General features: G+C 35.0%; 1 protein-coding gene across 2 annotated transcripts; it reads left to right on the top strand.

The window, feature by feature from the left end:
- Positions 1 to 9,597: 9,597 nt before the first annotated feature.
- LOC113318185 (probable serine/threonine-protein kinase WNK9) lies at positions 9,598 to 13,357 on the top strand. 2 transcript variants are annotated; one of them, XM_026566316.1, is made up of 7 exons: positions 9,598 to 9,716; positions 10,069 to 10,106; positions 10,233 to 10,460; positions 10,595 to 10,815; positions 10,955 to 11,112; positions 11,200 to 11,650; positions 11,872 to 13,357. In XM_026566316.1, exons 3-7 carry the CDS (start codon positions 10,375 to 10,377, stop codon positions 12,948 to 12,950), a joined length of 1,995 nt encoding a protein of 664 aa, XP_026422101.1. In that variant the 5' UTR covers positions 9,598 to 9,716; positions 10,069 to 10,106; positions 10,233 to 10,374; the 3' UTR covers positions 12,951 to 13,357. The 2 variants fall into 2 exon arrangements, with proteins under 2 accessions (XP_026422101.1, XP_026422100.1); XM_026566315.1 differs by lacking the exon at positions 9,598 to 9,716 and adding an exon at positions 9,744 to 9,994 and having other exon boundaries at positions 11,872 to 12,950.
- The last annotated feature ends 2,205 nt before the right edge of the window (positions 13,358 to 15,562 follow it).

Raw genomic sequence — 15,562 nt, 5'->3', positions numbered from 1 at the left:
AACCTCATCATAGTGAATGACAAATCAGTTAGGCAGCCTCAATAATAGGAACTACCAATTTCATTCTACTTTATTTTAGGAACTACCAATCTTTCAAGCACAAAATGTTCACATATGGCATCCTCATAAGGGGGTTATTGGTTAGCCTTTGCAAGTTATACTAAGCTTGGAAAATAAGGTTGCCTTCATTGAATATATCGTAAAAGTCTACTCCCAATAATTTTAGCTTCTTCATGCACGGTTTATTTAATCCTTCTCTTGAATTCGACTCTACAACTCCCTGTTCCTTTATGTTTTGCCAAAGATAAAGTTGTTATCATTCGCATCATCACGCCATTTTGAGTGTGTTAGAGCATTGTTCGGTCGAACTTGCACGTTGCTATCTCAAGCTTGTTTGTCAAGTTTAGTTGACCAAAACTATATACTTGATTTCTAGTTTACTTATAGCTATGTCTAGGATTAGGATAAAATGTGTAGTTGAGATTTAGACTTCACGATGTTCACCAATTGAAGAAGAAGATCTACTGAGGAGCTTGGAGGAACTTCATCAACAAAAGGTATGTGTAGACTAAAACTTATCTATCACTCAGAAGTCTATTTTGTTCTATTTTCTAATGAGACTAAGTCGTATAGCTATAGACTTTTACATTATATACATTTGATATTTCGAGCTGAGTTTATTTCGCTTATCTATTTCTCGAAATATGTGTTTGAAGCTTTTTGCTTTAGCTATGTTCATCGTATTCTTGACGAGTTTAGTTGGAGACAATTTATTTGTTGGAAACTAAATATTAAGTCAAAAGTTGATCACCTGAAAATTATCATTGAACATCTTACATGATTTGTGTGAGATAGTCATTTGATGTTTGCTTGAGAAGTTTTGTATTGATCATTCGATCACTTTAAAATTACTTAAAGCTAATGGTATGTGTGAGATTACCATTGTCGTCTTCTAAGGATGTTTCAATGATGGATAGGAGAGTTTAGAACAATTACCCATGTCTGGATACAATACGGTATGCATATCCAGTATGCGAACAACTGTATTGTGATGATTCAGGTCTGGAACTCTTGTTTGCGTACCTAGTATGCGAGCGGATTTACCCGAGAAGGTCCAAAACTCTTGTTTGCGTTCCTAGTATGCGAATGGGTTTACCTGGGTTGGGTTCGGAACAGTTGTTTGCGAATCGGGTTTGCGAACGGCTTGACTAGGGCAAGGTCCGGAGCTGCTGTTCGCGTACCCAGTTTCTGAACACAGTGGTTAAGTTCTAAAATCGGTTATGTATGATTCTCATACTCATGAACTAAAACATTTATGATTTAAGAAATGCTAATTAACTTTGCAAACCGTGGCTTAACGTTCATGAATTGATTCTTGTATAAGTACTTTGTACGATTACGAATCAATCCGATTTCGTTTCAATTTGTTCATGAATGTTTCTACGAGATCGTGAACAGTTGAACAACTCTATTTAAAATACAATTAGATTCATTTCTAATTCGTTTCAATTTGTTCATGAATGTTTCGGTGAGATCATGAACAGTTGAACAACTCTATTTAAAACACAATTAGATTCATTTGATTATCTATCATGATTGATTGATCATCATATTTGTAATGACCCATCCCTCCGCTGATACTGTCCCCACTTAGCCACTACGGTTATCCGGCAGTGTGGGGTTTTCAACGGGCGCCGCTACGGTCATCCAACATCAACTTCCCGGGAGGTCACCCATCCCAGGATTGCTCCCGCCCGAGCCAAATGTGCTGAAAAGGCCTCGGTGTTAGGACAAAACATTACTTATATTCCATTCGGCCAACCACTTCCGAATATCGAGGTATTACAAAACCACCACCTTAAATTGGAGTCGTCCTCGGCTCCAGAATATATTCGCAAGCCCATATCTCCAACGTTCCCTGCCCCTCATGTGAAGCACCTGGACCAACCCCGTCCACCGTACCTTCCCACCCTCGGAAGGTGACCCGTCGTCGGCTCTGATACCATTTGTAATGACCCGTCTCTCCACGATATTGTCCCCACTTAGCCACTGCGGTTATCCGGAAGTGTGGGATTTTCAACGGGCGCCGCTACGGTCATCCATCAGCAACTTTCCGGGAGGTCACCCATCCCAGGATTGCTCCCTCCCCAGCATGCTTAACTGCAGAGTTTTCTGCCAACTCTGGAGCCAAATGTGCTGAAAAGGCCTCGGAGTTAGGAAATGACAAATCATTACTTATATTCCATTCGGCTAACCACTGCCGAATATCGGGGTATTACAATATTTGATCTAGAAGTGTTAGATGAATACGGCTAAGTCAAAAGTGTGCATATGGCTAACTTCGATTAACTGTTATTGAGCCAACCCAATATAAACGTTTAGGTACGATTACCCATATCTAAATATAAGTATATTTCATTTGTGTGTAACAAGGTAAGTCCATCTAACGGTGGAGATTGATTGCTTAATTTCTAAGCAGACTTAGCTTGAATTTTAAATCAGGAGTTCATCTAACAGTAAATATTGAATGCTTTGTTACTAAGCTATCTTAGCTTTGATTGTAAGCAACTCTGATTTGAAACACTATATAAGGGAGAACTCCAGCAACTGGAAAACCTAATCCCGACACATTTTTGTGTCCTAGTTGCAGACTAGAGTCGATTCTACTTTAACCTAGGTTTTTCCAAAACCATTATTAGGTTAACGACTTGAAGACTTCATTTGGGATTCGTGAAGCCAGATCTAACCATTTTCTTTGTAGTTGTGTATTCTGATCTTACTTGTTCTATCGTATTTAGTTTTATCTTCTCTAAGATTTACTCGAGATTTATCTCCGATAGGTAAGATATAGAAAGTAATCACAACAGTTCTTCATCTCAGACTCTTGTGATTCCGCAAAAACTTTTTCTTTTAATCAGTTAAGTTATTGTGAGGTGACTGATATTTCTAGGCTGCTCTTCGGGAGTATAAGTCTGGGGTATTAGTTGGTTCCTGTTCACCTTGATCTTTTTATAAAAAGACGAAACAAAAAGAATAAAGGATAGACATATCTGTGGGAGACAGATTTGTTTATGAGTCTTCAACTTTGGGTCATAACAACTCTTAGTTGTGGGTGAGATCAACTAAGGGAATCAAGTGCGCAGAATCCGGTGTTGTTCTAGAGGCGTAAGGAACATGACTGTACCTTAATCGGTGTGAGATTTGGTTAGGGATCAACTACATTCCAGTCTGAAGTTAACTTGTGGTAGGATAGTGTCTGTAGCGGCTTAATACAGTGTGGTGTTCAAAGCTGGACTAGGTCCCGGGGTTTTTCTGCATTTGCGGTTTCCTCGTTAATAAAATTTATGGTGTCTGTGTTATTTCTTTTCCGCATTATATTTGTTTATATAATTGAAATATCACAGGTTGTGCGTAGTTCAATCACAGTTGATAAATCCGACCTTGTTTATTGGATATAACTTGATTGACACTTGGGCATTGGTCTTTGTTACTGTTCAAGTTATTTATCATATCAATCAGGCTCACATATTTATATTCGTTCGATTTGCTGATTGTATTAAGAAAGAGAGATAAATCTCTTTGATATATTTCTTGATTGAGTCTCACTTTTAAGTTGGTGATCTCGGAATTATATTGGAGTTTAGTTCATACAAATTTTCGAACGAATTATAGGGAGTGGTTTTTATACCCCCGCTTTTTCAGAGTGATCCTTACATCGCAGATGAACCCTGTTTCACCTGTAACACAGACTGCGTCATCAATAGGTAAGAGGAATTGTGGTAGCATCCAAAGGGAAGGTGCACCAATAGATTAATTGTAATGAGGAAAATCATAGATTTCGAAAAGCATTTCCAGGACAATTACTACAACGAAATCCAACAACTTTCCTCATGATAGATGACGACTGAGACCACCAACCAACAACCCATATAAGATGTTGTGCCACACCCATCAAAAAATGTACTTTGTATTCCACCCTTCAACATTATAGAGCAACAATCACTCCACCATATTGCATTAATAAAAATTTAAATAAAAATACATTCATAATAATAAAGGTGAGCAAAAACACGGAAACATATGGTTTTAGTTTTGGTTTTCAAATAGGTGGAACTTGAGCGATGAAAGTGACCTATTTTTTAGAAGGGTACGCGACTTAGTATTTCAGTTTATATTCAAAAATTACTTGTGAGACAAAGTAAGTTTAATATAAAGTCAAATTTATAAATATTTAGATTATATATAATATACAACTGAACATTAATGTGCAAACTAAAATCATTGTACTGATCAGGCTTCCTATGATAGCATATTCACTGCTATGAATCACATAAGAATTGGTAGGTTACCAGCAAGGCCAAACCCAATGTCGAAAACTCTCCTTATTGAGTTTGTCATTGGAATAATTGCATGCGACATAAAGTGCGGAAGCCTATAACTTAGTGATCAATGTCTATGATATATCATTCAAGAAACAAACCATGCTAATTATTATTGCACATAACTCTTTGGAATTAGTTCTTAAAAAAATAAACAAAAAGATGACACTCATAGATTATGACAATGGTAGGAATTATACTACCATAATACAGAGTCACGAATGAACACATGAGCGTAGAATCCTAATGAGATAAAGTAGTACATATGTGAGGATATAAGATAACAATATATAACATTGCATAAAACAAAATATGAGAAAACAATGAATCACCAAAGAAGAACCCTAATCTGGTTAAGGTAAACCAAAATAGCAATTACCTTCCCAGTTGTAGTTCCATTTGGCAGTTGAAAAATCTACTTGTGATATTTGATGTACCTGAAAAGTTAGGCCAATACATATATTCCATCAAGTACTTTCATATAACGCACAATTACAGTTACTTAAAAATTATGCAAAACTAACCACGTACAATGTCAATATCCTGCTCATTCGGTGACTTCTTCAGCTATAATTGAAATTTGTTCATAATTGACAAAGTACCCTTCCGATTGAAGTTCTTCATAGACCTAAATTTTATCATATAAGAAACATAGTTAGGAGTCTAGCACTTAATCATGGATCCTCGGGAATCTTCAAGTAATAGTAAACCTCAAGATCAACATAAAGTGCACCTACTTATTCATTTTGTAGAATTTGAAATGTTCAACGACATGGAAGCAAACTTTGTTCAATCTTGCGCATTTGTGATACAATGTTTGATTTGTTCTCACAAATTAAAAGGTAACCCTTACTAGTCATAAACATCAACTGAGAAGTGGTAACTTTAAAGTGTATAACAGAAAATCATCGAGAACAAAAATCAGGACATTTAAGCATCAAAATAAAATAATGCATGATATTCTACATTCTCAATCTAATTCGAAAGAGCTAGTATTATATTAGATTCATTCAACTCTAAATTCAGCATACTACCTTTATTCTAAGTACAGTCTTCATGGGTTGGTGCTAATTTATTGACTCCATCACTTCGATCCCAAAATGGAAACCCAATTTTTTGTACTGATTCGTTGAATGAAAGTGGAATTGGAAAAACCCATCTACAATTGGAATTGAAAAACCAAATGAAAGTTAACAATAATCTTAATACAAACCAAATCAAACCTAAAACTGAAACTTGAAATCATCAAAAAATCGAAAAAGAAGGATGAGTTTTGGGTTCTGGATACCAGGGTTGGATAAGCCATCACTCGACTTAGCGAAGACTTCAAAGTTTGAAGTATTTAAAAGAGTATTAGTCTCTCCATGTATCAATTGTCCAATTAAATTATGAGATCAATAAAATTGTCATATACTTTATTAGAGTAGGCCGTTGATTTATTTATTTATTATTTTTAAATAAACAAGGAACTTTTTCATTAATAGAAATTCCAGGTTACAATAAGTATAAGATCGAAAATAAGAGAACATAAAGTACAAGAACATACCATAAAAGTATAATATCGAGAAATCCGACAAGAGAAAAAGAAGGATTATCGGAATAAGACAAACACAAGTATGAATAAGATCCGATTAAATCGGAGGAAGAATGGTTTTGTCGGAATTAAATTCCAACCAATTAGTTTGTTTTTCTTCTTTAGAAAGATATGCTCCCAAAATATGAGTTATTTGCTCAAATCTCTTGTAATTAGTGATGAAACTTCGTTCGTCAAAAAAGTCACCGATGAAGATTCTATTGCCGGATAAGCCGGAGAACATAAAGATGAAGATTTCGTCATTAGAGAGCATCACTATTGATCTTAAAACCCAACCCAATAACCATAAACTGACATTATAGCGAAGATGAACCTCTAAAGAGTAGAAAAAACCACCATAATGGTGTAGATAAGTAGAAAACACAATAACAACTAAGCTAAAACTATTAGTCAGGAAAGTAAGAAATAGTGAAGAAATCTGCCCGGATCCGGTCCAAAATGGACCAAATCTGAGCAGAAAAGGGTTATTGGTGATGATTTTGTTGAAAAAGAAGAAGGAGTGGGAGAGAGGGAAGAGACGAAAGATAAGGGATTTCTTGTTACTTATTTTCGGTCGTTTATTCGTTTAGTCCAACGGCCGAATCCACTCTATATCCTAGACCAAATCGAACTCTATCTCTTACACTTCAACCAATTATCTAATCATCTATATTTAGACTTGACTAAGCTTTAGTATGGATAAGCTCTAGTCCGGATATATGAGCAAAAGGAAGTGACTATACACATAATAATCCTGGATAAATTGGGGCCTATGTCTATTAATTTGGACCTACGACTACATGACAAAAAAGGTAATTGAAAAGTAAAAAACACCAACCCTTATCCAATTATTTTAAAAAATGGCTAATTTATCCCTTGATTAATTAGCGTTAATCGGGTGATTAATTGATGTTTAATCAAATTAAACTAAAAATTAACTAATCTTCATTCTTCATCAAAACGTGAATTTTTTTTTTCTTTTGAAAAAAATCAAACCAGAATCGGTATATGTCCGTGCTCTCATAAACCGATTCTGGGTTGATTTTTTCAATTCACAAAAAAAAAAACCAGAATCGGTTTTTACAAATGTACACAAAAAACCGATTATGGGAAAGAAAAAAAATCAAACATAATTTAAATCATACTCGATCTGAAAATGAGTATGATTTCATACTCGATCTAAAAATGAGTATGATTTCATACTCGATTTCAGTTCACGTATAAATTTCATACTCATTTTGCGATTGAGTATGAAATCATACTCGTTTTGAAATTGAAATTGTGTAATATCATACTAATACTCATTTTTAATTCGGGTATAAGCAGAATCGGTTTACACGATGCACACATAAAAGCCGATTATTGACATTGCATAACAGGAAACGGTTTATAAAAGTGCTCATGTAATCCAATTGTAACAAAAAAAAGATACATAAAAATTGAGAATTTTTTCTTACAACAATCGGTTTACTCGACACACATCTAAAATCCGATTCTAGTATACATCAACAATCGGTTTTTATAAGTGCTAATGTAATCCGATTCTGGTTCAAATTTCTCGAACCAGAAAACATATCAAGGACAATCAGTTTTTGTGGGCATGAACATAAACCGTTTCTATGTGCAATTTGATCACATATACATTAACATTAACCAATTCTGATAAACTAGGAAAAATTTGATTTCAAAATTTTCAATTTTTGAGCGATTTTATGTTATCAAAACCTAGTTTATAGGATTTGGTTGAGAAGAAAAGAAGAAGAATCAGTTGAAGTGGAGATGGAAATGAATTTGATTTTGATTTTGATTTTAGTTTTTCATTTTATGATTTTAGTTTTCTGATTTTGATTTTAGTTTTTAATTTTATGATTTTAGTTTTATGGTTTTGATTTTAGTTTTTAATTTTATGATTAGGATTTGTTGGGGACAAATTAGTAGTATTAATATTTGATGGAGAGTAAATTGGTAGTTTTGAATTTTTTTTGTCTTGTAATCATAGGCCCAAATTAATATGCATAGGCCCCAATTTAGCCCGGATAATAATGTATGATTAGTGCTATTAGATGCATTTTAAGCGTCAGATTTGCTATTGTATAAATACACATAAATGGATAAAATATGATGGCCTAGGGATACATACCCATTCTGTTAGTATTAATAGACTGACTCTACACAGTTCATACTTAGGTGTTAGGATTTCATTTAATTATATTTTAATGCCACAATCTGATTTTTCTTAAATTCAAACGGCATTTCTCATTTGAGTTCAAGCTCTAGTAGAAACAACCTTGGTATAGCGCGGCATGATTTAGTAGAGGGGCGGCACTGTGATAGTAATGTGCCTTTAATTGGTTAGGGGATGTCCTAAAGGGATGTAAATTGATTAGATTATCTTTTTCACCTTAAATCAATCAAAATCAAATTAATTTTTTTTAAACCTAATGAATCAGAAAAAAATCAAATCAGTTTTTTTTTCATCTTCTTTTTTCCTCCATCAACTGTAACCTTCATTAAAACTGGAAAATTCATCGTCTTCGATTAATCAGCGATTCGAAAATTAATCAAGTGTAATGACTTATATGAGGTATATTATGAAAAACCCAGTTAGGGTTTAGTTTATTTTATTCGATTTAAGTTTAATTTCTATCAGAAATTAAGGTTTTAGGTGAAAATTGAAATTCAAATTTCTGGGTTTATGTGAGCTACGGTTGATTTTAACTCTATTACGAACCGTAACTGGAGAATTTGATCTGTTACGGTTGGTAATAGTTCAATTACCAACCGTATGTTCTTATATCTGAAAATTTTCTTCAGTTACGGTTGGTAACCATTTTTATTTTCTTCAGTTATGGTTGGTATCGAGCATTTGGTTACCAACCGTAACTCAGTTACGGTTGGTATCGAGCATTTAGTTACCAACCGTAACTGATTTTACAATTGGGTTTTCCCCCAAATTTAACAAGTTACGGTTGGTAGTTCATCTTTTACGAACCGTAACTATGAATTACGGTTGGTTACGAGCGAAATGCCAACCGTAATTAGCTCTGAAAATCTAAGAAATTGAATTTTTTTACGTATTTGAGCAACAAAAAGCTAGTTGGGACTAATTTAGAAGTATACCTGGTCATTTTCAGGCATTGGGTTTTCACTTTGTTGGTTAATTTCTTCAATTGATTGAGATTGACCTTCACTTTGGGTTAAAACTTCTCTACCATCTCCAAACTTTTTTTTTTTTTTAAACTCTAAAATCTGATTTTGTTTTGATTTTGAGTTAATATAAGTGAATTTAATCATTAACATTAAACTTGATTATCATCACTAAATTAGGTTATCAATTATTAGGGTTAATTTGTCATTTCCAATTTTTTGATAAAGGACACCTTGAATGATCAGGTACTGACCCTTTTTGTCTTATTAGAATGCTGCCCATCTACTAAACCATGCCGCCCCTATACCAAGGTTGAATAGAAAACAGAGTAGTTCCAGTCCCAGAATTAGGTAAACCAGAATCTGAGTTATCCGTCATTGATCACATTAGGTATATGTCTACACTCACACCCAAACAATCGCCTTTACATTAATGAATGACGTTTAATTAGTTACGTACTGATATCTCTTTATACAGGAAACTGACGAGAAATTACCCCTTTCTCTACTCCCTCTGCAGGCCTCTCAAAAACAAGAGATCAAGAGAAAAACAAATAATAAAAAAAAGAAAAATCTGAGATACAAGAAAAGGGTCCGAGAGATTTTTGATCACTTAGGTAGGATTATTTGTCATGTTGTTGTGTAGTGGGTGGAAGGCTAAAATGGATTACACCATATAAACATTTTGGCCAGTTTGTTTATGAGTTGGAATTTTTTTGTCATTTTTATGAATTCACCAAAGCTATAGAATAAACATTTGTTATAAGAAAGTTGGTGTTCTTAGATATACTTTAGAAAATATATTAAGCCAATAGAGATAATGAATGGTTTGAAACCTATTGAACCAGATTATTCTGAGTTTGTTGAAGTTGATCCAACTGGTAGATATGGAAGGGTATGTATGATTTATATTTGGTTAATTTCATTCTTATTTTGGAATGTTAATTTGTTTACCTCATTTTTTTGCAGTACAATGAAATCCTTGGGAAAGGTGCTTCAAAGACAGTGTATGAAAAAATCTCTATGTCCCTTTTATGGATTTCTGGAAAGTTTGAAACTTCTGGGATTTTGGAAAATGGGAGCTTGTTAAATTTTGATTTTAGTTGATTTTTGGTTTTGTTGATTGATTTTAGGTATAGAGGGTTTGATGAGTATGAAGGGATTGAAGTTGCTTGGAATCAAGTCAAGTTATATGATTTCTTACAAAGTCCTGAAGATCTTGAGAGATTATACTGTGAAATCCATCTTCTTAAGACATTGAAACATAAAAATATCATGAAATTTTATACTTCTTGGGTTGATACAGCAAAGAGGAATATCAATTTTGTCACTGAAATGTTTACTTCTGGGACTCTTAGACAGTAAGTAGTTTCTAAAATGGTGTTTTCATCAATTTTATGATCTCATTTCTGTATCTGGTTACATGGGTCTTTCTCCCTATCTTCAGATTTGGGTTTTAATAAAATTTTTTTTTGTTAAATTTCATTTGATATAGGTACAGGGAGCGGCACAAAAGGGTTAACATTAGAGCAGTGAAGCATTGGTGTAGGCAGATCTTAAGAGGACTACTATATCTTCATAGCCATGATCCGCCTGTTATTCATAGAGATCTTAAATGTGATAACATCTTTGTTAATGGAAATCAAGGTGAAGTTAAGATTGGGGATCTTGGTTTAGCAGCAATTCTAAGAAAATCAGACTCTTCTCACTGTGTTGGTAAGTCCAAATTACTTGATATCTGTCATCTTAAGACAATCAAAATTCACTGAACTCAAAATTTGTGTGACAACATTTAACTGAGAATGGTTCGGTTGGTAGTTGTTGATATAGTTTGGGGAGTGGTTATTGTTCTCAGGTACACCAGAATTCATGGCACCAGAGGTGTATGAAGAGGAATACGATGAGCTAGTTGATATTTATTCATTTGGAATGTGCATATTGGAAATGGTTACCTTTGAGTATCCTTATAGTGAATGCACTCATCCTGCTCAGATATACAAAAAAGTTATTTCTGTAAGAATGTCAATCTTAATCTCAATTAGCACAGGTATTGCCAGCTCTTCTTGCTTCAGAATCTAATGTGTTGTGGCGTGTGTTTAGGGAAAAAAACCAGATGCTTTGTACAAAGTGAGGGACCCTGAAGTAAGACAATTCGTTGATAAATGCTTGGCAGCGGCATCTCAAAGACTTTCAGCTAGGGAGCTTTTGAGGGACCCATTTCTGCGAATTGATGATTGTGGTGTTGATTTGAGGCCATTGGAATCTTTGAGTAACTACGAGATGATTGATCCTCTCTTGAGACAGCCTCTATTTGAACTCCGTCGCAGTGGTAGTTCCTTGCTTAATGGATACATGAATGATCTTGATCTCAATCACGGAATTGAACCTGAGAATGGATGGTATCATCCAGTTGATACTGACCAAAACGGCATTGAACTTTTCACCTATCACGAAGATGAGCAGCATTCTCCACACGTGGACATCACAATCAAGGGAAGGAGGAGAGAAGACAATGGGATCTTTTTAAGGCTAAGAATTACAGATAAAGAAGGTCAGAAATTTGAATCATTTCTTTCCTTGGATCAAACACTCGTGCATATGCATGCTTTCCTCTCCCTATCATTTATCATTGACATGCTGAAATCTTTACTGAATGCAAATTGGTTACAAAAATTATTGAGCTGTCAAAATAGAAAATTTCCTCTATTTCTTTGTCTATGTAAGTTAACAAATAGAGGAAAACTAAATCTACTGCTGAAATTCCTTTTACAGGCCGCATCAGAAACATCTACTTCCCTTTTGACATTGAAGAAGACACAGCATTTAGTGTTGCAACAGAAATGGTTGGTGAGCTTGATATAACTGACCAAGATGTAACCAAGATAGCGGATATGATCGATGGCGAAATTGCCGCCCTGGTGCCAGATTGGAGGCCAGGGCCAGGCATAGACGAAACTCCACGATTTGCTAATGCTAGTTTCTGTCAAAACTGTGCCTCTACCCGTACATCCACTGGATCTCTTATTGATTATCATTCATTCAGTAATCCCGATACCAACAGCGTACAACCTCTGCAGTGCTCTCAACATGGATGTGCTGCTGCAATGCATGGTAGGTTTGAAGAGATTACATATCAAGTAGACGAGTCTGATCACTGTGCTACTGAGGGACCACCAGTGGTATTAAGCCAATCAGAGGACTTGCACCATGCAGACATTTGGGCTCACCAAGAGGGACCCGAGTTAAGTTCTCTAGGATCAGGAGAGATTCATTCCGATGAAGAACATGGAAGGCTAGATCGATTAGCCTCAATCAAGGACAAGAATGTAATTAGTTTGGACAATTATGTCGAACCTGTTTCAATAAATTCCGTGCATGTGAGACCAGGGCACTCCAGAGCTCCATCTGCAGGTATCTATTTAGATGATTACGAGTGTGAGATCAGGCAGGAATTAAGATGGCTTAAAGCCAAATATCAAATGGAATTGGGAGAGCTGAAGAATCTTCAGTTAGGAGGGAAAACAAAGGGTTCGAAGGTACATCCAGGTTCCGAAAACTGGGAACCAGCAATAGGAAATCGAGACATGGTTCTAAGTTTCCCAGAACAAAGAGAGAACGATAAGAAATTCTTAACATCATTTTCATCAGGGAAGTATCATTCTTTTAACTTCTCGAATGGTGGTCAGAATAACTGCCCTAATTCGGAGAACCAATTGGCCCGAAATTGTGAGGCGTCAACAGAGTTACCAAGTCCAGAGTTCATTTTCACTGCCAAGAATTTTTACACAGGGACACTACTTCCTAATTCTCTTCACAGAACAACATCACTTCCAGTTGATGCTGTTGATTAGTGTCTGTAAGGTGTGTTCCCTTCTTTTGATTATTGAAATTCAGATCACACAAGCTGTTTCATTTGTTTCACCCTTCTCCCTTTAATTTTTTTACTTGATTTTAGTTCCACATCTCTCTTGGTTGCAATGATTTTGAGAATAGAAATGAAAAAAAGGGATATATGGGTATCTGTAATTATGAACAGATATGTAGTTTTTACAGCTTGTATGGTCTCCAAGAGTGGTCACATATATGAAAAAGAAAGATATCCATGTACATTCTTAATTTGCTTTAAGATTATCAAACCAAAAGGTCTCTCAGTCTCATTCTACTGATTTCTTTCTTAAATGTTTCGGTCTGTTATCTACTGCATGCTTAAACTTGTTTTGGGGTGAAAAAGTGAAGATTTCTGTAAGATATTTTTTAATAAATGTGAGTCCTGATTGGCTAGCCAAATGGAAAGCTGTCTACCTGTAAATTGTTCATCTACCTTAAACTATTTAAAAATAGACATCAAGATTCTCAACCATCATGATTCATGTTCCAAATTGTTAAGAGAGATATTTTAAAGATGTTTGTGATAGTGAATGATTGGAGATGTCAGTTCTTGCTGTCCAATGAATAGCTTCATCTCACAGCCTTTATTGCTGTAATGCCACCTTCGAGTATACTATGGACTGGAACAGAAAACCTTGTCCCGCTGTCAATTATTGATGTTCTCTTTTGTACCATCATAGATTGGTTTGGAAAATTTAACGAATTCTATCATAGTAGCATAGACTTCTATTTCATGTTCAACCCGCCTTTCACAGATAATCTGTTTGCACACCAATCAATATCAAGATTCTCACACTGTTTAGGTTTGGCAGACTTTTGGTTTTTGCTTGAAAGCTTGAATTGTGAAGGATCAAATCTTTAAGAATGTTACTGTTTTCTCTCATTTGCATCAGTGTGTTTCCATGGAGCGGAGCCATAATGTGTACTACTCATGAACTACCTTACTTACCTGAAGCGTGAAAAAAAGAAAGAAAGAAAGAAGGGCTCATGAGTCATGATTGCTATTTCCAATTATTGGAGATATTTCCGATATATCATGCATAATTGAGTTCTTTTTAGAAGGAGAATAATATGCAGTAATTAAGTGGGTTTAAGTTAATCGAAACTGGGTTGTGTGATATGATATTGAATTAGTTAAAGAGAAGAAGAGAAAATGGATATGCTTCTCTTTGAATGATTTTATAAGCTTTATTCAGTGTCTCATATTAATAACGTGAGGAAGATATTGATTGAAAATGAAATACTTGCTTTTTCTTCTCTTCATAATCTTTCAGTTTTCATCCTTAGATTACAAAAAGAAAAAGAAGAAAGTGATGTCAAATCATACTCTATAAAAAGAAGAAAGATCTTTATAGACAACCCTTCCCAGGTTGAATTATCCGTAAACCCCTATTTAAAGATCACAAAAGGCTAGTAGGGAAAAAGTAAGTACATGCAGCACAAAGATGGATGTTATCAGCGACTCACCACCTTATTGGTACCTTTACATCTCTATCAATCTAGTTAGGTTTTTATTGAATTTATATACCTTCCTTTCTGGCCCGCATTAACATCAGAAAGTGTTTCTTTCCTTCCACTTTGTGGAGCTCTTCAACAAAACCGAGTTAAAATGGAGTCGCAATACTGTGGTTAAGCAACTATTTGCACCTATCAGTTGAGAAATTCAACTAAATCTATGATAGATGTTTATCTTTCCAAATGTTTTCAAGTAAATCCAGTTTTCTCCAGCTTGTTGCTTCAAGAATCCACATATCACTTCACCTTTGTAGTAGCCTTTCGAATCCTTAAAAGAGTCAGAAACCAGTTCAACAGAGCTATAAAAAACCCTTTTTAACATGCCCAGTCCAACCCAAGAATAACCGGCCTAGATTAGTTTCTGCAACATAGATAGTTTGAACTTTCATGATTGCAGCTACAAGATCACCAGTTTAACTTTACAAATGAATCTGGGTTACCATGAGCTGCACCATTACAGCATTTAATTTTCTACAGATCATACCCATCCATTGAAAACAACTTGAAATATTGAAATTTTCTAATGACGACCAGAAAAGGACAATATATGTTCAACGGAGCTACACTGTTAAGTCGTGCAGGAAAACAAAGCACCTTGAAGAGAAATTAAGTAACCAGTGTGATACTTAGGATGTCAAAAGCAACATTTACGTTGACTCGGCAGTAACCCCGGCATTCATATGCGTTACCACATAGAAGCCTAGATATAACAACGTTCACTCAGAAGACCACTACTATCTAATGAAAAGATCGGTTGCCGTAACCACCAATAATTTCCTCACTACAGAACTGGAGTTACAGAACCACGCAAATATGCAGAATAGTAAGATCTGAATTAAATCTATGAGTGCCACATATCAAGATCCTTCTAAAGTGAACTTGAAAAACCCAAAGAGCAAACCTAACTAGGAATATCATTACAACAAGAAAAATAAATATTATAATCGGTCTGACAAAATTTTCATCCAAGTCTTTCACCAACTAACTTAGATAGCAAATTTTATTCAAAACAAATTTAAGGAGAAAAACATAAATCCGTCTAAGACATTCAACAAAGACC

Source organism: Papaver somniferum, chromosome 10 (assembly GCF_003573695.1).
Source record: "Papaver somniferum cultivar HN1 chromosome 10, ASM357369v1, whole genome shotgun sequence".
Classification (NCBI taxonomy): domain Eukaryota; kingdom Viridiplantae; phylum Streptophyta; class Magnoliopsida; order Ranunculales; family Papaveraceae; genus Papaver; species Papaver somniferum.
This window is presented reverse-complemented; position numbering and strand designations above follow the sequence as displayed.